The following is a 22,500-nucleotide window of genomic DNA, read 5'->3' as shown; positions in this document are numbered from 1 at the left end:
ATGTAAAAAAAAAAACTGAATTTTGACAAAAATAGAGATAGAACCTTATAATTCTAACGTCACGATTTGTTTCACTGCACTCATAACGACATAAGTAGGCCAACGGCGTTGAAACACTACAGGGTAACCTTTCCCTCGCTGCTCTGAAATGTCCTTGGCTGGGATCTGGATTTTTATTTTGGGATTTCTGCCCTGTCGCAACAAGCTCTGCTGTCTAGTCTGCTGCATCTCCGCTTTTCTTTTTCACATCTCTGGAATTCACTCCGCTTGTTGGGTTATGAAGTCATCATGTCCCTAAGCAGCTTTATGGTGATTCCATATCAAAGCGTGGAGAAGGAAATAACAGAACACTTATCCCATTATCCCCATGACTACACAACACAGGGTTGTGGAATACTATGGAATGTTTGTGTTACGGTACATGTGGGAATACGGTACATGTGGGAAAACTAGGGTTAGGATTAGGTGCTACGTCGACTTGGTACATGATGGCATGTCTAACCCTAACCCTACCCCTACCCCTAACCCTAATCCTAACCCTAACCCTAATCCTAACCCTAACCCTAACCCTAACCCTAATCCTAATCCTAACTCTAACCCTAACCCTAGCACCTAGCACCCCTAACCCTAGTTTTCCCACATGTACCGTAACATTTGTTCTGTTTATGTGTATTTAACCAAGACTGGGAACATAATGTCATGCAATTGACCAAACTTTTTTTTTCTCTTTTATGTTTTTTGCATATTACAAATGTTGAAGTGTTGAAGTGCCCACTCAATTAAATACAACAAACAACAGTTTTAGGATCACTAAAATAGGCTACTTATAATTTGTGAATTGGATTCACTGAATCATCTGCCATAGGCTACTGGGTTAGTGAAACATGGCTTGTAAACCAATTTACGTTTTAGGACGTGTTCAAATGCAAGGACCGTGTGATCATCTAATTATGTGTAGTTATGTGTTTTTAGCATATTGTTGTTCTATCAGCATGTTGTGATGTGCTAAACATGCAGTTAGATGTTTGTAGCTAAATTCCTTTTTAACACTAGCCTACTAGCAGCTGTTTTGCGTGTGTTTTGATTCAGAGCGAGTTTCTCCGCTATTTGGTTTAAGGTGTACCAACATTCAAATAAGCATATCTTCAACTATTTTCAGATTTCATGTGTCTATGACACATCATTTGAAAGCTTACAAACTTTCATAATCTGGAAAAAACATTGCCCTAAAAAATGACAATGCCCTACTTGGGGACTTTTTTTTTTTTACCAGACCCTGTCACATGTTCTCATTTGCAGCAACGACCTGGGGGATACAGTCGTTGCAGGTGAGAGGAGGAGGGGGTTAATGAACCAATTGAAAGCCAGGGATGATTAGGCGGCCATGATAGGATGAGGGCGGGACTGGGAATTTAGGCAGGACACCAGCATGTTAGATGGGATACTCTTGGGATGAGTGCCATGGGATATCGTGAGTTTAGAATGATAAGGTTCTATCTCCGTCTAGAATTCTAAGGTTCTATCTCCGTTTAGGGCAGTTCAGAGATATTGAGCGTCAAAGTTTTTACATTCCATTATGTTCTGTGAGATGGAACCTTTGTATTTTATTAATTACTAACTAAAAAATTGTCAACATTTTAAAAAATAACACCACACAGGCATTAATAAACACCTAATGGATCAGATTATGTAAAAAAAAAACTCAATTTTGACAAAAATGGAGATCCTAGAACCTTATAATAATTCTAACGTCACGATATGTAATGACTCAGAAGGATATAAACTTATGCTGCCCAGGTTTCTCCAAGCTGTTTGCTTTAGCCTGACTAAGGGTCAGAATAAGAATATTCCACAAACACAAATACAGCTGGGATCCTCCGGAGCATACATGTGCCCCAGACTCCTCCCCCCCATGTTCCAAACCCCGCCCCGCCCCTCTCCCATTGGCTGTGAATGACACAGCTAAGAACCCCGCCTCTCTCCCATTGGCTGCGAGTGACACAGCTCAGAACGACTCCACGTGAGTTCCAAGTTCCAGCCGGTTCGAACCAGTGCGCGCGAGATTCATTCTCCCGTTTCCCGTTCATTTTTTTGTCTCTCCATCACTCGTCGCATGTTCATCATATCTATCCCCTGACACGAATACATACCCGAATACCTGTACATTCCATAGGCCTAATAATCAAAATAATAATCATAATAATAATAAATAATAATATGAATAATATAATATAATAATAATAAGATATAATAATAATAATAATAATAATAATAATAAAATAATAATCAAATTAAAATGTGTTGACATCAATATCATTTTTATTGCCAATAATAAACACCAACGAATGACAAAATATGGATGACTGACACATACCTCCAGGCTACAGACACACAGCCTCTCTCCTCCGCCTTAGACTCTTAGAGATGGAGACTAATTGCATAACAATGCATTTCTCATGCAACCACTGTAGCATTTAATCATTGTCATTGTCATTTTATTGTTTTATTTTATTTCATTTTCTTATTTGCAGGGGGACCCCCACGAGGACATGTTGTTCCTTCACATGATCGTATTCATGAAGCCAGACTATACCTTATGGACCAGGCAGCAGCTATGCGTCTAAATGCAAATATGTCTTTTGTCTCTTGTCTTAATGGGTCTCTCCTCATGCTCAGATAATAAGACAATAACAGACTTCTATATCCTGCAGCCCTCTAAACTGGTCTGAACTGGACTGGAATCATCACCCTGCACAATGCAATGCTCTCCCCTCCCTCCCTCTCTCTGTCTCTGTCTCTCTCTCTCTCTCTCTCTCTCTCTCTCTCTCTCTCTCTCTGTCTCTCTCTCTCTCTGTCTCTCTGTCTCCCTCCCTCCCTCCCCTCCCTCCCTCCCTCCCCTCCCTCTCTCTCCCTCCCTCCCTCCCTCTCTCTCCCTCCCTCTCTCTGCCTCCCTCCCTCCCTCCCCTCCCTCTCTCCCTCCCTCCCTCCCTCCTCTCCCTCTCTCCATCCTTCCCTCCCTCCCTCCCTCCCTTTCTCTCTCCCTCCCTCCCTCCCCTCCCTCCCTCTCTCTCTCCCTCCCCTCCCTCCCTCCCTCTCTCCCTCCCTCCCTCCCTCCCTCCCTCCCTCCCTCTCTCCCTCCCTCCCTCCCCCCTCTATCCCTCCCTCCCTCCCTGCCTCCCCCCCTCCCTCCCTCCCCCTCCCTCCCTCCCTCCCTTCCTCCCTCCCTCCCTCCCTTCCTCCCTCCCCCTCTCCCTCTCTCTCCCTCCCTCTCTCTGTCCCTCCCTCCCTCCCTCCCTCCCTCTCTCTCCCTCCCTCTCTCCGTCCCTCCCTCCCTCCCTCCCTTCCTCCCTCCCCCCCTCCCCCCCTCTCTCTCTCTCTCTCTCCCTCCCTCTCTCCGTCCCTCCCTCCCTTCCTCCCTTCCTCCCTCCCTCCCTCCCCCTCTCTCTCTCTCTCTCCCTCCCTCTCTCCGTCCCTCCCTCCCTCCCTCTCTCTCTCACCCTCAGCTGTTCAGTATCAACACACACCGCCTTGCATAGGAATACCCTCGCCTGTTCGCAACAAAGAGTCAATTACCAACACAGATTTACAGATTTTCAATTATTTCCTTTGTTGATGCGGTTATCTGTTGTTTCATTCAATCAGCTTAAATAAAGAACAATAATTGAATCAGGCTCCTGGTGAATAGATCCAATCATGATCATGAGAAACTATTTGAACTCGTCAGCAAGTTACTATAACAGAGCATGCATGCAAGCAAATAAATAAACGGATGTACATTATTTACATAACACATAATTAACAGCTATCACAATAAACAATAGCACCTAAAACATCAAAGCAACGTGAACTATTTGGGCAGTTTTTTTGTTTTTTTAAGTCTTTTTAAATCTTATAACAATTATATTCCATTGTCCAGGCAGCAGTAATACTGTCATAAGCAATAGTTACCTCCTCTATTCATAAAGCATAACTGTTAACTATAATTGCATGTAACGGAAAAAAGTTGAACCATTGAACACAAAACAACAATGGCCTGTACTGAACATATAAACCCATAAACCCTCTATCTGCAGAATTAAATCCATCGGATTGTTTAAAAATGAACATGACTGACAGCAATTTACACAGACAATAATAATAACGCAATGACATAATGTTCAAATGTTGCATTTTTTAAGTTTTTAGTCTGATCATGGATGCATTGCAACAATGTTGCATGGTTTTGTAACACTGTGTTCCGGGTATCAGATCTTACTGTACATAGGCTACTAATACTAACTGTCATTTTTTCCAAAAGATGATTTTGTACAATCTAAGCTCCTGATGATTACATGCTACACATCATTGCACAAGTCTAAGATATAACGTGTGTCCAGTAATGTATTGTCATTTCGTGACGTTAGAATTCTAAGGTTCCATCTCCGTTTAGGGCAGTTCAGAGATATTGAGCGTCAAAGTTTTTACATGCCATTATGTTTTGTGAGATGGAACCTTTGTATTTTATGAATTACTAACTCAAAAATGTCAACATTTAAAAAAATAACACCACACAGGCATTAATAAACACATAATGGATCAGATTATGTAAAAAAAACTACATTTCGACAAAAATGGAGATAGAACCTAATAATTCTAACGTCACGATTTCTAATAAAGTGGACAAAACAGAGACATTCCTTAGAATAAAAAACAGTTAAGCATCCTTGGGTGTGCGGGTAGGGTACCATACCTGGCTCTGCTGAATCACACACAAGGTTGATGGACTCTCCTCTCTGAAGCCTCTCTGTGGATGTGTTGATGTTATTCAAACAACAAAGGACACCTAACTGCAGACACTTATTCAATCTTTGCTTTCTGTGCATCAATATTTCCTCTCCCTTCCTTCCATCTCCCGACCGATTCCCCGTTTTTATATTCGCTCCGATCGCTACACAAACAACCCCGCGTCCCTATTGGCCAGCTCCTGAGCTAGAGGCCGGCGCCAGCCAATCAGAGCGCGTTAAAATGTGGAAATAAATATTTAATAAACTCGTTTAATAAAAAGAGTCCGTGAATGTTTTGACACAAAACATGTCATGAAGGCAGTTATGGTACATTAGACGATGAGATCATTAATTAATAAAGAACAGATGGTGAAATAATTCTAAATGTCAATGTTTACCCGTAGCTCTCGTATTTTTCGTTTTTTTTTTTACTTCCTTATTATGGTTTAATTATTATTATTAAACACATTTTGGCTGACACAATGCTAACTTTTCTCTCGAATTGTAACATTAAGATTGGATGGTAAACATAATTCCGAAATACATTGTAAGATACAACTATGTCTACAGTATTGACTGATTTACACTTCCCAGGTGAGAATGACGTCTGTTGAATCCCTAATGTCCCCTGTTGAATACAATTAAAAACCAAACATTCATTTCATCTGTTTAATCATCTCACAGGTCAGGCTACACGACAAACTGTTTCCTCATATTGTTTTACAGTTAGAAAATAAACTGGGGAGAACACCATGTCCTCATGTACCACAGACAAAGATGCGAGACAAAAGCACTGCATAAAAGTTTGCATTGAGGACGCCATCTAGTGGTAGAAGTTAATACTCTCAGTGGCAACTTTATAAATGGCTCAAGATGTATCTATCAATCTCTTTCAGCAATACATCCCCTCTTTCATCTATCTATCTATCTATCTATCTGTCTGTTTGTCTGTCTGTCTGTCTGTCTGTCTGTCTGTCTGTCTGTCTGTCTGTCTGTCTGTCTGTCTGTCTGTCTGTCTGTCTGTCTGTCTGTCTGTCTATCTATCTATCTATCTATCTATCTATCTATCTATCTATCTATCTATCTATCTATAGGCCTATACCTATCATACCTTCTCTCATCTACCTGCCAATAAGCTAACCATCTTGTATCCACTGATACATCTACATTTATTTAAACTAACCAGAAAATAGTCTATCTAATCTATCGCCTATCTTTAGAATATTTCCACAACCAAAATAAGACTGTGCAAGCCCACAAAAGTTTCTTCTGGGACTTGTTTTTTCTAGTTGTGTGCAGACTTGAACTTCCCTACTGCTCACATGCATGACATGACAGTTTGTTAGGAACAGCAAGTCACTTCCCTTTACTAGAGAGCAGCAGGGGAGGCTGGTGGAGGGAGACATCAGAGAACATGCTCGTTTTAATGCATGGAATGGAATGAGCAATGACATTGGTAACAGATCGTGACGTTAGAATTCTAAGGTTCTATCTCAATTTTTGTCAAATCTTTTTTTTTTTTTTACAGAATCTGATCCATTAGATGTTTATTAATGCCTGTGTGGTGTTATTTAAAAAATGTTGACATTTTTGAGCTAGTAATTCATAAAATACAAAGGTTCCATCTCATAAAACATAATGGAATGTAAAACGTTGACGCTCAATATCTCTGAACTGCCCTAAACGGAGATAGAACCTTAGAATTCTAAGCTCACGAGATGTCTACCTCCACCTGCAGTACATTAATCCTCCCCAACTTTCACAATATCATTGTATCAAACATCATTGTATTGACCGTCTACCTAATGATAGCTCAGTAAAGCACTGATTGACCTATGTACACTGATAACGAAATATATTATGTTTAGAACATAACGTACATGCATACATCTAAACACAATGAAACACTAGTAACAATTTCTCCCAAAGGTGCAAAAACAACAACCCCATTATATGACAGCTTCAACATCTTCTGAACAACATGGAAAATCAACACAAATCAGAGAGCATCAAGTCCAGTGGAGGCTAGTGGAGGTAGAAATAGGAGGACCTTTGTAGGCTCATTGTGATGCACGGAACAGAATAAGGGAATGTATCAACTACACGTTTGGCAGGAACACAGTCTGTCTGTTCAAACTTATGTCGTCCAAAAGACGAATACTCTTCCGTAGCCTCAGGGCTAAAACTCAGAGGCTGTCAAGAGGCTGTCAGCAGCGATCAGGCTTATAAACAGGCTTATAAACAGGCTTATAAACAGGCTTATAAACGGGCCTACTGAGGTCTTTGTTTACCCCCAAGCACACCCCACGTACCCAGACTACCTGCCGTTAAGCTCACAGTCACTTTACTCTTGTAATCTGATCCATTAGGTGTTTATTAATGCCTGTGTGGTGTCATTTTTAAAATGTAGATTTTTTTTTGTTAGTAATTAACAAAATACAAAGGTTCCATCTCACAGAACATAATGGAATGTAAAAACTTTGACGCTCAATATCTCTGAACTGCCCTAGATGGAGACAGAACCGTATCATTATAAGATCACGACTTGCATAATGGGATGTAACAATAAACTTGAAATGTTAGTTTGATACCATTCTTCATTCCCTCCTGCATTACAACGTTCCTCCTGATTTCTACCTCCACCAGCCTCCCCTGCAGTACATACATCCTCCTTTTAACCCTTCTAACCCTTTTAACCATCACCCTTTTAACCATAACCCTTTCACAATATCCTTTTAATTCTGCCGAAGCACATAGTTTCACATCCCTATCTCCCCAAAATCTTTATTTTGACCATGAATCTTCAAAGAAAGAAGAAGATTCAAGATCAAGATCAAGAAAAAGTTCACCAGTATAACTCATCATTATTATATTTCCCCAATGTCCTCTTAGGGTTAGGGTTAGAGATGTAAACAATTGCAGAGTTGAAAACTTACCACTAAAAGTAACAATAAAGTAATGCTTGGATAGATATCTATTCAACAGAGAAAATCCCTCATACTGTAGAACCCTACAAGGCGTGCTTGTAAACCAGCCATAGCTGGAGGTTTCCATTAGATGGCAGCGATATTCTAACGACAGCTCAGTAAAGCACTGATTGACCTATTACATTTTTCTTTGACCTATTACTCTCTGAACATCAACCATCTTAAAAAAACAAGAAACAATAATAACAATATTTCCTGAATGTGCAAAACAACCCCGTTATATGACAGCTTCTTGCTTCAAACAACTACTGAACAACATGGAAAATCAACAACGCAACGAGAGTGCATTAAGTGCAGGGGAGGCTAGTGGAGGTAGAACTCGGAGGACATCTCTCATCGTAATGCACGGAACGGAATGAGGAATGGGAACAACCACACGATTTCTACCTCCCACAACTTCCACTGATGGGAGTCTAACCTCAGTCTAATCTCAGTCTCAGAGAGAGAGAGAGAGAGGTGGAGGTGGAGGTGGAGGTGGTCTGGAGTCACACGCACACCTTAATGTCCAGGTGAGAGCGGCTCTTTGAGAAGTCCTTTAGTCTCTTGACTCCCCCCTTAGTAAACTTGTTGTCAAACATCCTGAAGAGAGAGAGAGAGACAGAGAGAGAGGGAGAGAGAGAGAGAGACAGAGAGAGAGAGAGAGAGAGAGAGAGAGAGAGAGAGAGACGAGATGAGAAACACATGTGGTAAGAACAACAGGGGTAGAGGGGATGGAAACGTCTTGCACTGTATACACAACAATGCAAAGGAAGGCTTTAGAAACAGTCAATTAAAGAGTATGTGTATGTGTGTATGTGTGTGTGTGTGTGTGTATGAACATGTGTGTGTGTGTGTGTGTGTGTGTGTGTGCGTGTGTGTGTGTGTGTGTGTGCCTCTACTCACCAGAGTTCTTCTAGTGTATTGTTCTCCATCAGGGCTTCTATCAGAACCTCCGCCCCCTCGTCAGTGATCTGGTTGTCACGAAGCCTGGAGAACACAGCAGCACGTCAGCGACTAAGCTACTACCACATCATCCAAATAACAACACTGTCAAACGCTGAACAAACTGTCAAACACTGAACAAACTGTCAAACACTGAACAAACTGTCAAACACTGAACAAACCGTCAAACACTGAACAAACTGTCAAACAATATCCTCTACAAAATCCAGAGCTGCGTCATGTTCACCTGATATCCTTTAGCGTGCGATTGGTCTTCAGCAGGTCAGCCAGGCACGCCGCCCCCAAGTCCCCGATCTGGTTAATCGCCATCCTACAAAACACAGGATGACGGATTGATAGAACGATTGAGTGTGAAGGAGATCTACATTCAATGTTTATTCATTACAGTAAGATCACCTCACTGTTCGATACCATTTACATTTTTGGCATTTAGCAGACGCCTTATTCCAAAGCGACTTACAATCAATACATTTGAATACTAAGCAAGTGAATCATCAATCCACCAGTCGTAGCAGGAAGAGTAATCTAGCTCAGGCCCTTGTGAAAAAACCTTCTTCTATCACCTTCTTCTAAACCTAGTTTTTTTGGGGGGGGGTTTTGGTTTTTGACACTGGAGAAACAGAGAAACAGTACAAGAGGGGGCAATAGCAGTTTTTAGGGACACAGTAGAGGGGAAAGCAGGTGTCTTCAGGAGACGCAGTGCTGAGGGGCAGAAGATGTCTCAGGGGGAGCAGTTAAGGTGTAACCACTCCTCATTATGTTCCACGCATCACAACGAGTAGCCTCCTCCGATTTCTACCTCCACCAGCCTCCCCTAATGGGGAAGTGTGTCCAAACCTTCGACCGGTTCTGGTTCCGTACGTACCTGAGGTCCACTACTGTGTGGTTGTCTTTCAGTCCCTCCGCCAGGATCTTCAGGCCCTCACAGCCCAGACCCGTCCTCACGATCCTGCAGGCAGAACAATAACAGTCTGAGATACTTTTCATGTTTCTATTTCATCTCTCTAGCGCCTAAGGCAATTTTCACTGACTCGCTGGACATCACAGACACACAGACAGACACAGACACAGACACACAGACACAGACACAGACACAGACACAGACACAGACACAGACACACACACACACACACACACACACACACACACACACACACACACACAGGCACACATTGTACAACCCACATCCTGGATCCTGTGCATAAGATCAATGAACTTTGACCTGACTGATCTGATCCATCTGAGCGTGTGTGTGTGTGTGTGTGTGTGTGTGTGTGTGTGTGCCTGTGTGTGTGTGTGTGTGTGTGTGTGTGTGTCTGCGCCTGTAAGCCTCCAGTCCTCCACTCACCACAGCCTCTCCACCCGGCAGTCAGGACTCCTGAGGACGCTGGCCAACACCGCCGCCCCCTCCAGCCCCAGGGGGTTCTGGGCCAGCCTGGAGGGAGGACACGGGGAACACATCGTGACGTTAGAATTATAAGGTTCTATCTCCGTTTTTGTAAAAATTGAGTTTTTTTACATAATCTGATCCATTAGGTGTTTATTAATGCCTGTGTGGTGTTATTTTAAAAATGTTGACATTTTTGAGTTAGTAATTAATAAAATACAAAGGTTCCATCTCACAAAACATAATGGAATGTAAAAACTTTGACGCTCAATATCTCTGAACTGCCCTAAACGGAGATAGAACCTTATCATTCTAAACGGAGATAGAACCTTATCATTCTAAGCTCACGTAATGCTAAAATACTATATCTTACAACTAAAAACATTAATAGCAAGACACAATCTCTCTCTCTCCATCTGTCTGTCTCTCTCTCTCGTTCTATCTCTCTCTCTCGCTCTCTTTTCCTGGGTCACTGAACACATTAAACTTAGAAACCACTACTACTACAGTACATACTGTGACATGCTAATGTGTGTTCTTTTTAAGCCTGATTTAAAGAGAACAGCATCAACACACAAAAGTGAGTTATACACACACACACACACACCCACACACGCACACATACACACCCACACCCACACACACACACACACACACACACACACCACACACACACACACACACACACCACACACACACACACACACACACACACACACCACACCCACACACACACACACACACAGCCACACACACACACACACCCACACACACACACACACACACCCACACACACACACACACACACACACACACACACACACACACACACACACACACACACCTCAGGGTGCTGAAGAGAGGTAACACCGGCAGCAGCCTCCTCAGTCCCTCCGCGTCCAGCCCCTGGGACTCCAGGTGGAGCTCCTGCAGGTCTGGGATCAGCTGCAGCAGGAAGGCCAACTCGCTCCAGTCCCTCTTAACAGGACCAGACTGATCCGAGACCTGCTCCTGGGCCAGGACCCGTAGCCACGCCTGCAGCCGCTGGGCCAGGCCCGGGTCCTGGGCTTCGTACAGGCAGTGGCAGACGTTCACCTGCAGGGTACGTACAGGAATCTTGAGGTTAATTTGAAAGTGACAGTTGGATCTAAGTGACAGTTGGATCTAAGTGACAGTTGACACTAGAAAAGCCGTGTCTATGTTACCTACCTGTCTCTCTGGACTGAGACGGCCGCTCTGGAGCTGAGCGTGGAGCAGGGGCAGGAGGAAGGGAGGCAGGGGAGGGAGAGAGGGAGGAGGAGAGAGGGATGAGGGAGAGGGAGAGGAGCGTTTGGAAGAAGAAGATTCTTTCCGGAAGAGTCCATCCAGGATGAAGCGGGTTTGAGGCACCAGGAGACCAGACACAAACCTGACAGGAAGTAGAAGAAAAAGATCATAAAGATTCTAGAGTGTTGGGATTTGATGATAAAGTGAATGAGAAATACATAACATATATCGTGACGTTAGAATTATAAGGTTCTATCTCAATTTTTGTCAATATTTAGTTTTTTACATAATCTGATCCATTAGGTGTTTACTAATGCCTGTGTGGTGTTATTTTTTAAAATGTTGACATTTTTGAGTTAGTATTCATAAAATACAATGGTTCCATCTCACAAAACATAATGGAATGTAAAAACTTTGACGCTCAATATCTCTGAACTACCCTAAACGGAGATAGAACCTTATCATTCTAAGCTCACGATATATTACAAAAAATCATACATCTAACTATTACAATCTTACATTTGTATTTTTAGCACATCATATACAGTAGTATGTTGTTTGCAACATTTCATGGACAACGTTCACCAAAAGATAAACGAATATCAAACATGTTTTCCGTTGGTTGCGTGTTTGTTATGTTTTCCATATCTTCATTGTCTCTCCTTTATTTACGTTGGCATTATACATTCACCAAGATTCAAAGAATGTTCGTTTTTTTAGAACACAATTCTAGAATGATTGCGCACTGTGAACGTTTTTGCAGGTTTCATCATCTCACTCCTGCTTACCTACAGAAGAGATCCATGTGTCCAGACTGGTGGCGTTCTCCCCAGGTAAAAGCCTTCTTCACAAACCTGAACACACACACACACACACACACACACAGGCACACACACACACACACACACAGGTAAAAGCCTTCTTCACAAACCTGCGCACGACACGTTTAGGCATGAGTAGCTTGTTAGCGACCACTAGCACCTAAGGCGATTTGCCTTACTCGCTGAACATCACACACACAGACAGACACACAGACACAGACACAGACACACACAGACACACACACACACACACACACACACATAGACAGACACAGACACAGACACAGACACAGACACAGACACAGACACAGACACAGACACAGACACAGACAGACACAGACACACACACACACACACACACACACACACACACAGGCACACACACACACACACACACACACACACAGGTAAAAGCCTTCTTCTACAAACCTGCGCAGGAGACGTTTAGGCCTGAGTAGCTTGTTAGCGGCGGAGGCCAGCGTCCTGCACAGGGTGGCGTGGGGGGGCACCAGGCGCAGGTCAGGCTTTAGGCCTGAGAAGGGGTCCGTCCCGGAGAGAGCCAGCAGGACGTAGTAGAGAGCCGCCAGGAACTCCTGCAGGCTGGTGTGGATGAAGTGGAAGCTGCGCTCCATGGTCAGGGACGCCCGGTCCTCTCTGAGCAGCTCCACCAGGAAGACCTTGGACAGCTCGCTGCAGTCCAGAGAGAAGGACCGCAGGTCGCTCTGGTCGAAGAGGAAACGCCGCTCCAACAGACCCTTAAAGACAAGTTAAAGGGAAGCACAGATCTGTGATATTTCACTTTCAGGGTGACCCTAAAAGACGTTGGAAGATCTATGTATCTGTCGTGGGAAATTCTCCACAGTATGACTTCAGGAAAAGGTGAGATTCTTCTTGTAAAGCCACAATACTACTAGTCTTTGTTATACTTGAGCTGAGACACACACCAATACAGATCTCAGAGAATATGTCTGAGGACATCAGCTCAGGACTTCCTCCAGGGGAGACGGCAGAACCAGGGGTCAAAGACAGGTGTTGGTGGTTGGAAGTTATAGTTCTCAAGAGGCACTTCTAAGAAACTAGTCAGAACCGGTCGTGTGGTATTGTTACAAAATAATGTCTCATCATAGCCTGTCTTCAACCTTTAGATAGATAGATAGATAGACTTTATTTGTCATTGTTACAGTACAGGTACCAAACAACGAAATTTAGGAGGGGAGGCTCCCCTGGTGTTAGGAAAGGAAAAAGAAACACATTTTGGAAAAAGCATAGATGCATAAAATCACAAGAAGATAAGGAGCTGGTTTACATCAATAGAGGCTATGTACACAATCCACTGTACTATACTGCACAGATAGTCAAATAGGGTTGTCATATTTCACAAGAAAGTATTTTTTCACATTTTTTTTAAAGTGTCACAGTTTGCAGGCTTGAAAATGTACATGTTTGTGCCTCAGCACTAGCTGCCATACAATCCGTCCGGACTTGTCCTGGGCCCAGAACTTAGGCCTTTTCTGTGTTCAGGGCCTTGACGGCCCTGTGGTAGAAGCTGTCCTTCAGTCTGTTTGTCCTAGCGGCCGGGGTCCTGTACCTCCTGTTCGAGGGCAGCTTGACAAAGTGTTCGTGCCCAGGGTGGGTCGGGTCCTTGGAGATCTTGGAGGCCCTCCTGAGACAGCGTGTTTTGTACAGCTCCTCCAGAGAGGGGAGGGTGGCGCCGGTGATCCCCTGTGCTGTTCTCACGACTCTCTGTAGATCGTTTCTCTCCGCTGCCGTGCAGCTGTGGTACCAGTTGGAGATGCCGAAGGTGAGGATGCTCTCCACTGCGCCGTGGTAGAAGGCCACCAGCATCTCCTGCTTGCTGTGTTGTTTCTTGAGGCATCTCAGGGTGTATAGCCGCTGTTGTGCCCTCTTGATGGTGCCTTTAGTGTTGTCCTTCCAGGCCAGGTCATCCCGCATGATGTGTCCCAGGAAACGGAGGTTTGAGACCATCTCTACGCTCTCTCCGTCGATGAGCAGGGGCAGGATCTCGGACTTTTTCCTCCTGTAGTCTACGATGAGTTCCTGGGTCTTTGACTTGTTTAGCAGCAGGTTGTTTACCTTGCACAGCTTGCTCAATTGCTCTACCTCATCCCTGTACGCCGCCTCGTCCCCCCCCGAGATACATCCCACCACGGTGGTGTCGTCTGCAAACTTTACGATGTAGTTGCTGGGGTGGATGGGGGTGAAGTCGTGGGTGTAGAGGTTGTAGAGGATGGGGCTTAGCACGCAGCCCTGGGGTGACCCAGTGCTGAGGCTGAGGGCTGTGGAGGTGTGGGGGCCCACCCGCACCCTCTGGGGGCGGTCGGTCAGGAAGTCCTTGATCCACGCACATATAGAGTGTGATAGACCCAGGTCTAGTAGTTTGGTCACTAGCCTGTCTGGAAGGATGGTGTTAAAGGCGGAGCTGAAGTCCACGAAGAGCAGTCTCGCGTAGCTGTTTCCCCTCTCCAGGTGGGATAGAGTGGCGTGGAGAGTCGTCGCTATGGCGTCCTCTGTGGACCTGTGGGCTCTGTAGGCGAACTGGTATGGATCCAGGTTGGGCGGGAGGCGTGTGAGTATGTGGGCCCGGACTAGTTTCTCGAAGCACTTCATGATGATTGGTGTGAGTGCCACCGGGCGGTAGTCGTTTAGGCAGCTCACCGTGCTTTTCTTCGGGACTGGGATGATAGTTGAGGTTTTCAGGCAGGGTGGGACGGTGGCCTGGGACAGGGACTGGTTAAAGATGTTGGTGAAAACCCCGGCCAGCTGGTCGGCGCAGTCTCTCAGCACCCGTCCCAGGACGCCATCCGGCCCCGAGGCTTTCCTGGGGTCCACCGCCTTCAGTACGCGTCTCACCTCGTGCTCTGTGAGGGTGAGGCTGCTGAGAGCTGGAGAGAGTGGTGTCTGTGTTGTGGTTACCTCCGTTCGCCCCTCGTCGAACCGGGCGTAGAAGCTTTCCCGCCAGCAGGGGGTCGTCCTCTGCGGCTGTGAGCCTGTTGGCTCTGAAGTTTGTCATCTGCTGAACCCCCTGCCACATCCGCCTGGAGTCGTTGCTCAGGAGGCATTCCTCAATCTTCTCTCTGTGCTCTGCCTTGGCCGCTTTGATGCCGCGCTTTAGGTTGGCCCTGGTGGAGCTGTACAGCTGTTTAACACATGTTGCCAGGCAACAACACTCGATACTTTACTCGAGACACAATTTGTCTTAGAACGAGGGCAGGGCGGCAGGCCATCTATCTATCTCTATCTGAGAGAGAGAAGGGGGGGGGGGGTGAGAGAGAGTGAGCGAGTGAGTGAGAGCGAGAGGGAGAGAGAGAGAATGTAAGAGGCACAGTGAGAGAGAGAGAGAATATGAGAGAGAGAGAGAGAATGTGAGAGAGAGAGAGAATGTAAGAGGCACAGTGAGAGAGAGAGAGAATGTGTGAGAGAGAGAGAGAGAATGTGAGAGAGAGAGAGAATGTAAAACCCCTTTCACACATACGAGTATGCGACTGACCAGGGGCTTAAGAGAGAGAGAGACAGTAAGAGATAGAAAAGAGTCGAGAGATAGAGAGATAGAAAGTGAGTGAGAGACGTTAGTTACTGTACCTTGAAGGCCAGCGCCCCCAGGTCTCTGAGCACGGGCCTGAGCTGCTGGAGGAGGCGTGGGGCCTGCTGCAGGCGGTGGGGGTGGGAGCCCTCCTGCTTGCTCTCTCCGTGGAACACCAACACCGACTTGAGGAAGCAACAGTAGATCTGGGTGATGGTGATGGCTCTGGTGGGGCCTCCTCCTCCTCCGCTCATCAGCACCACGCTGGGGACGGAGGGGGAGGGGGAGGCGGGGGTGGGGGCGGAGGAGGGGGAGGAGGAGGGGGAGGCGGGGGTGGGGGCGGAGGAGGGGGAGGCGGGGGTGGGGGCGGAGGAGGGGGAGGCGGGGCCGGAGGTGGAGGTGGATGAGGGGGACGTAGGAGGAGATGGAGATTGCTCAGGTGCTACGGTGGTGGTGGTGGTGTCACTGGTGTATGTCGCTGGAGGCGTAGCAGCAGCAGCAGCAGCTGTATCGGACTGCGTGCTGCTTACGTTACGTTGGCTAGCCGGTGTGTTCGTGGTCGTGGTCGTGGCTGTGGCTGTATCTCCAGGCGTGGTGGCGGTCTGGCGGTCTGCTGCTAGGAGCAGGCAGGCGGCGCCCTCCTGCAGGGCCGTGGCTACGATCCAGCAGAAGGCAGGGATCCTGCACATGAGCTGCAGGGGCTTCTGGGAGGAGACGTAACCCCAGACGGTGGCCGCCAACTGCGGAGAGCCGCCAGAGGAGGAGCCGCCATCGCCGCCACCGCCGCAGGTCTGCTGGAAGTACAGCCGCTGCTGCAGCGGGGAGAAGCCCAGCACGCTGTAGATCTGCGTCAGGAGCCGGGGGGGCACCTTGTGCACGGCGTGGGGCCGGGAGGTGACCAGGATGGAGATGCCGGGGAGGAGGTGACCCTTCAGGAGGTTCACCAGCATCGCCCCGACGCCCTGCGCCCTGTCGGGGTCGGAGCACTTGGGGCTCCGGTCGAAGTCGAGAGGGAAGCGGAACTCGTCCAGGCCGTCCAGGATGACCAGGACGCGGGCGGGGTGGGAGGACGTGACCTGGCGATGTATACAGAGACTGAGAACGTCTGGGAACGTACACAGAGACTGAGAACGTCTGAGAATGTACACAGAGACTGAGAACGTACACAGAGACTGAGAACGTACACAGAGACTGAGAACGTACACAGAGACAGAACGTATACAGAGACTGAACGTCTGAGAACGTACACAGAGACTGAGAACGTATACAGAGACTGAGAACGTCCACAGAGACTGAGAACGTATACAGAGACTGAGAACGTACACAGAGACTGAAAACGCCCACAGAGACTGAGAACGTCCACAGAGACTGAGAACGTACACAGAGACTGAGACAGACCTTTTCCAAAAACTGTTTGTGGTGCTGGTGGAAAGCCAGTGGGAAGTACAGACAGACTGTGTAAGGTAGGGAGATGAAAGGGATATGGAAAGTTAGATCTTTACCTTTTCTTTTTAGTGTTTTCCCCTGCTTTTATATTCATTCTAGCATGTAGATGTTTTTATATATGTTTTTATATTCACTTTATGTTCTTATTCCTGTTGTAAAGCACTTTGAGCTGCATTTCTTGTATGAAAGGTGCTGTATAAATAAAGCTTTACTTACTTACCTGGGGCAGGATGGGTTTGAGGTGGCTGTAGTGGAGGGAGAGGAGCTCTAGGATGCTCTGGGGCTCCGTGATCAGGTTCAGCTCGCGGAAGGATAAGGAGAGGACTATTTTCTGCGAGTCGGCGTCCCGCGCCCACTCCTGGACGAGGCGCGTCACCACCGTGGTCTTGCCGCTGCCGGCCACGCCCGACAGCAGAGTCACGTGATCTTCTCCCGGGACGGAGACCAGACTCCGCCACACGTCTGTGAACGTACACACCTGGAAACGCGCACACACACACACACACACACACACACACACACACACACACACACACACACACACACACACACACTTTCAGCACATGCCGATGTCTTTCTGTCAAAAAAAACCTATTAAATTAAATGACAGAAATGAGTTGCGACACTTTGAGATATTACACCAAATAATGGGAATACGGAACAGTCCTGTTTCAAATAGTGAAGTGTGAGCAGGTATGGGGCAACGGAATGTTACGCCATCAAGGGAGGCATGATGTGACCTTAGAATTATAAGGTTCTGTTTTGTGAGATGGAACCTTTGTATTTTATGAATTACTAACTAAAAAATGTCAAAAATAACACCACACAGGCATTAATAAACACCTAATGGATCAGATTATGTAAAAAAACTCAATTTTGACAAAAATGGAGATAGAACCTTATAATTCTAACGATGTGGAGGCAGAAATCAGTGTGAGCTTTAGGCTCAATGTAACGCATGGAACGGAATAAGCAACGGTATCAAACATGTAGGTATGCCACATTCCGTTACCTGCAAAACAAAACAAGCCCCTCCGTCCTCTGATTTCTACCTCCACCAGCCTCCCCTGGTGACCATCCCCTCCACCTCTCCTACCTGGTCCTGTCCTCCTCGTGTCTCCAGGCCCCTGAAGGCGTCTCCCACCATGGCCGCCTCGTGCTGGTACTGCAGGGGCACGGTGTACCCCACACGCCTGGACAGCGTGATGTCAGTGAAGCCCCCCGCCTCCCCCCCTCTCTGGGAGCCTCCCCCGCCCCTGAGGCTCAGGTAGTCGACAGGTGTGTGCTGCCTGCGCGCGATCTCCTTGTGTCTCCTCAGGTGGACCTCCAGGTGGTCCACCTCCTCCTCCTGACGAACGTTCTGTCCCGGGCCGCGCAGAGGCTGGTCCTGGTCCGCCTCGGCCCTCTCAGAACCAGTAGAAACAGTCCTGGTGTTTTCTTCTTCTCTCTGTAGGACGTGGACGAAGGCCCGGCAGGCTTCTTCCCCTCGTCCGTGGAGGACATCCAGGAGGGTCCTCATACGGTCCCTCTCCCCCAGGGAACCGCCACCCCTCACCAGGCTGACGTCCTCCTCCGTCAGGGCCCCCACCTGGTAGAGCTCCGCCTGGAGGCGGGAGATGTGCTGGCTCCAGACCTCCACCAGCTCCACCCTGCGCTCCTGGAGATACAGACTACAAGGCTCCACCACCGCCACCGCCATTGTTGTGGGGGAATAGATACTCACTTCACTTGTGTGTGGTCACTGAGGGGAGCGTTTGATGGGAGGTGTGTTCGTAGCAACATGTTAAAACTCTTAGAAGAAGTGGTTTGTTGATGGGAGTTGTTCAACGAGTTGGGTTGAGGTCCTCTTCCTCATTTTGTCTTTTGTCTTTTGTCTGAAATCAATGAGACAGCATAAATAAATAGGCAGCACAAATCTCCACTTTTATCAGTTGTCATTTATTCCAGATAATTAAATATGATAGAATTTGTTGCCATAACAATGCCATAATCAGTGTCATAAGTTACACTAGTTAGGCTGCACTATGCTTTAGTTGCAAGTTTTGTGTTGTTTTTTGTTTTAGCAATTTAGGTAAACTCACTATTAGCCAGCAAAAACGTCATTTATGCATCAAAATATGCTATGTAATGGTATTTAAATCATCCCACTACAACAAAAGCATGGGAGTAGCGATATCAGGTAAGTAAGTAAGATTAGTTGACAGATTAGTTGAGTCAATAAAGTACAGTAGCAATGACTTACCCCCTCCAAATGATCGCGTGGAGAAAGTGAAACTAAAAGAAAAGCTTTCAGAAACTTCCAAAACGATTATAACTAATTGAAGACACAATACAGAACTAGATTAAATTGATTAAGAGCCGTTTGTTTAAGATCATAAGTACATCCAAGACAGTGTTTGATCTTTAGTCTATATCTCTCGTCAATTCAATTACTCAAAAAGTTGTCCAGATCTCAACCGCAGATTTCATCATCAGGCATCATTCATCACGTGACGCTATTTTGTCTGGGAAAGAGATGAGGAAACAACAAATATTATTTATTATTATTATTTTATATATAATATATAATATAAAATTGTTATTATTGTAATAATATTTAAAAATATGCAGTAATAAATATGCAGTCAATATGCAGTAAAACATGTGTAAAAAAACAAGTTATTGTTTATAAATATATAAATATTATCATTATTTATTATTTCCAGATTGCAGATTCCAGATAGCTTTATAGCACACAGTGACATAAATTCTCCTTTGACAGGCAGAAGTGCAGCTCAAGAATACAGTTTCCACATTAAAAACACACATAGGTCACATACATTAATATATAAAAAACAGACAGATATAACAGTGTTTATAAAATCTAGTGCCTATTTGATTTATTAGAAAAACGACTTGCGGTTCAAGTGAGTGGACATGACTGGCAACTATTGGATATAACGCATCATGTACAGTATGTCAATCTACAGGTGCAACTCAAAAAATTAGAATATCGTGCAAAAGTTCATTTATTTCAGTAATTCAACTTAAAGGGTTAAACTTAGATATTATATAGACTCATTACATGCAAAGCGAGATATTTAAAGCCTTTATTTGTTATAAATTTGATGATTATGGCTTACAGCTTATGAAAACCCCAAATTAAATATCTCAGAAATGTTTAATATTACATGAAATCAATAAGAAAAGGATTTTAAATACAGAAATGTCAGCCCTCTGAAAAGTATAATCATGCATATGTACAATGCAATGAGTCTATATAATATTTAAGTTTAACCCTTTAAGTTGAATTACTGAAATGAATGAACTTTTGCACGATATTCTAATTTTTTGAGTTGCACCTGTATATGGATTTGACACACCCACCACCTGTAGACAGCACGACATCATTCAAGAATTCAGGTTATGCACAAAGACGGAAAGGAAAAAAGGGACACAGGCACAATAATTTATAAATGTTAGGTTTATTTTAATGTTTTAGTACATATCTTACCTTTAGTGTGTTATACAAGGTGGTGCAGGTCTGATAACATAATATGTATTGTACATGATTCAACATAGGATTTTTTGGGTTGAGACAGGCGTGGCATATAATATGATTTATGTAAATTGTAAATGGAATCTGTCGTGGTAATGTTTACATATTGCGTTTTTACATATTTTTACTCTGGATTAAGTGACATCATCAAGGAGGTATTTCTCACATCATAATTTCCATACAAATCACGTATTTCTATCAAACTCAAGGCACATTACAAACATTATCTTGAACAAAGACAAAATGCATCTTACGTTTCACTTTTTTTTCTCCAACTTGGCTCAAATTTCGCACTGAAGAACAACAACAAAATATCTCAACAAAAATATTTGAAAAAAAAATAACACTTTGATTGACACAATTATCATACAACAGAAAAATTAACATGAATCTACTATTTTGCTTCTTTGGCTTATAGTGTCAGTGCAGTAACACACACACACACACACACACCTTATCGAGGCATATTGCACCTGTCTTTGCCACACCTGGGTCAAAATGGGTCTATTTCGCTTTCTTCACTCCTTGCACTTGTGTTTGCAAGATTTGCCCTCCTGGTGATACAGCTAAAGCTATGGAGCTTTCATTAGACCAGGTAGACTGCATCAAGCACAACCCAGGGACTCTCAATCTGTGTCTGGGGAAAGGTACGGAGCCCCCCTGGGGTCACATGGTAGAAAAAATATATTTGATGTGTGAATCTGTTCCCTCGGTTTAGTAAATCTGTTCCCTCGTTAGGGTTAGGGTGAGGGTTAGGCCCTACGAGCCAGAACGATCGCAAGGATTCTAACCCTAATCCTAACCCTAACGAATTACTAAACCGAGGGAAGAAATTACTAAACCGAGGGAACAGATTCACACATCAAAAAAAAAAAATCTACCATGTGACCCCAGGGGGGCTCCGTAGAAAAGCCCCAAAGTACTTGAATGAAAACCAATAGTATTTCTGACCCAGGACCAGACCACTCTTACCATCTCATTGGGTTGTCAGCTGTACAGGGTTCAGAGGCTGAACCAGAGAAGGAGGACCAGAGCAGGGGAGGCTGGCGGAGGCAGACATCGGAGGCTGGGCTCATTGTGATGCACGGAACGGAATGAGGAACGGTATCAAACACACGTTCCATGCTGTTCCATGTTCTGCATTACAATGAGCTCGGTCTCCGATCTCTGCCTCCACCAGCCTCCATCTACCTCCGCCTCAGAGGGCACTCGAGAGGCAGAACAATGAAACAGCACCGACGCCTTTCTTTTTTTTTTTTGGGGGGGGGGGGGGGGGGGGGAGTATAAATGAGTGTTTTATGGATTTAAATTCAGTGTCACAACTAGTCCTTTCAACAGACCTCTTCTGGTTTGTTCAAGAGGTTGTTGAGTTTTAGGCTACCAAGAAGAACATACATCAGAGCCATCCATGTGTTTTTTCTTTGACAAAACCCAGCACTACGACATCCTCCTCTGACACAAACAGAGGTGAGCGAGGTAAAGAAACAACTAAGTGTTCTACCTAGCGATAGCTCTAGCAGGAGACATGGACTGAGCTGGTACTATAACTCTTGGGACACCCAGGAGGGAGATGGTTCGAGAAGCTCTACAGCTCAACTCGTGAATGAAGGGATGTTGGAAGTGAGATGTCTGTCGGTGTGTGTATGGAATATGTCTGTCTGTCTGTCTCCCTGCCAGCTGTCAAGACATCCTGAGTGAACACAGATTCGTCCGACAACAATCAACTTCACTCCACCCCGCACCCCATAGTGTCATTGTTTAATTGGTATATTAACATATAAATAATCCATTAACAACAACTTTGTCAAG

General features: G+C 45.3%; 2 protein-coding genes across 3 annotated transcripts in view; both read right to left on the bottom strand.

The window, feature by feature from the left end:
- Positions 1-8,189: 8,189 nt before the first annotated feature.
- LOC308174238 (NLR family CARD domain-containing protein 3) lies at positions 8,190-18,852 on the bottom strand (the record flags this gene model as incomplete). Its single annotated transcript, XM_080549319.1, has 13 exons — positions 8,190-8,329; positions 8,633-8,716; positions 8,919-9,002; positions 9,558-9,641; positions 10,041-10,127; positions 10,924-11,174; positions 11,289-11,487; positions 12,134-12,199; positions 12,596-12,921; positions 15,767-15,971; positions 16,224-16,783; positions 17,374-17,631; positions 18,250-18,852. 13 exons carry the CDS (start codon positions 18,850-18,852, stop codon positions 8,236-8,238), a joined length of 2,901 nt encoding a protein of 966 aa, XP_080405445.1. The 3' UTR covers positions 8,190-8,235.
- Positions 18,853-22,096: 3,244 nt separating this feature from the next.
- The window catches only part of LOC308174175 (unconventional myosin-Ic-like), a 57,269-nt gene continuing 56,865 nt past the window's right edge, over positions 22,097-22,500 (bottom strand). For both annotated transcript variants that reach the window (XM_080549248.1, XM_080549247.1), the window contains exon 32: positions 22,097-22,500. This exon is cut by the window's right edge and continues 1,008 nt beyond it. The gene's annotated coding sequence lies outside the window, so the exon portion shown is untranslated.

This window comes from Nansenia antarctica, assembly GCF_963989245.1.
Source record: "Nansenia antarctica genome assembly, chromosome: 19".
Taxonomy (NCBI): Eukaryota; Metazoa; Chordata; class Actinopteri; order Argentiniformes; family Microstomatidae; genus Nansenia; species Nansenia antarctica.
This window is presented reverse-complemented; position numbering and strand designations above follow the sequence as displayed.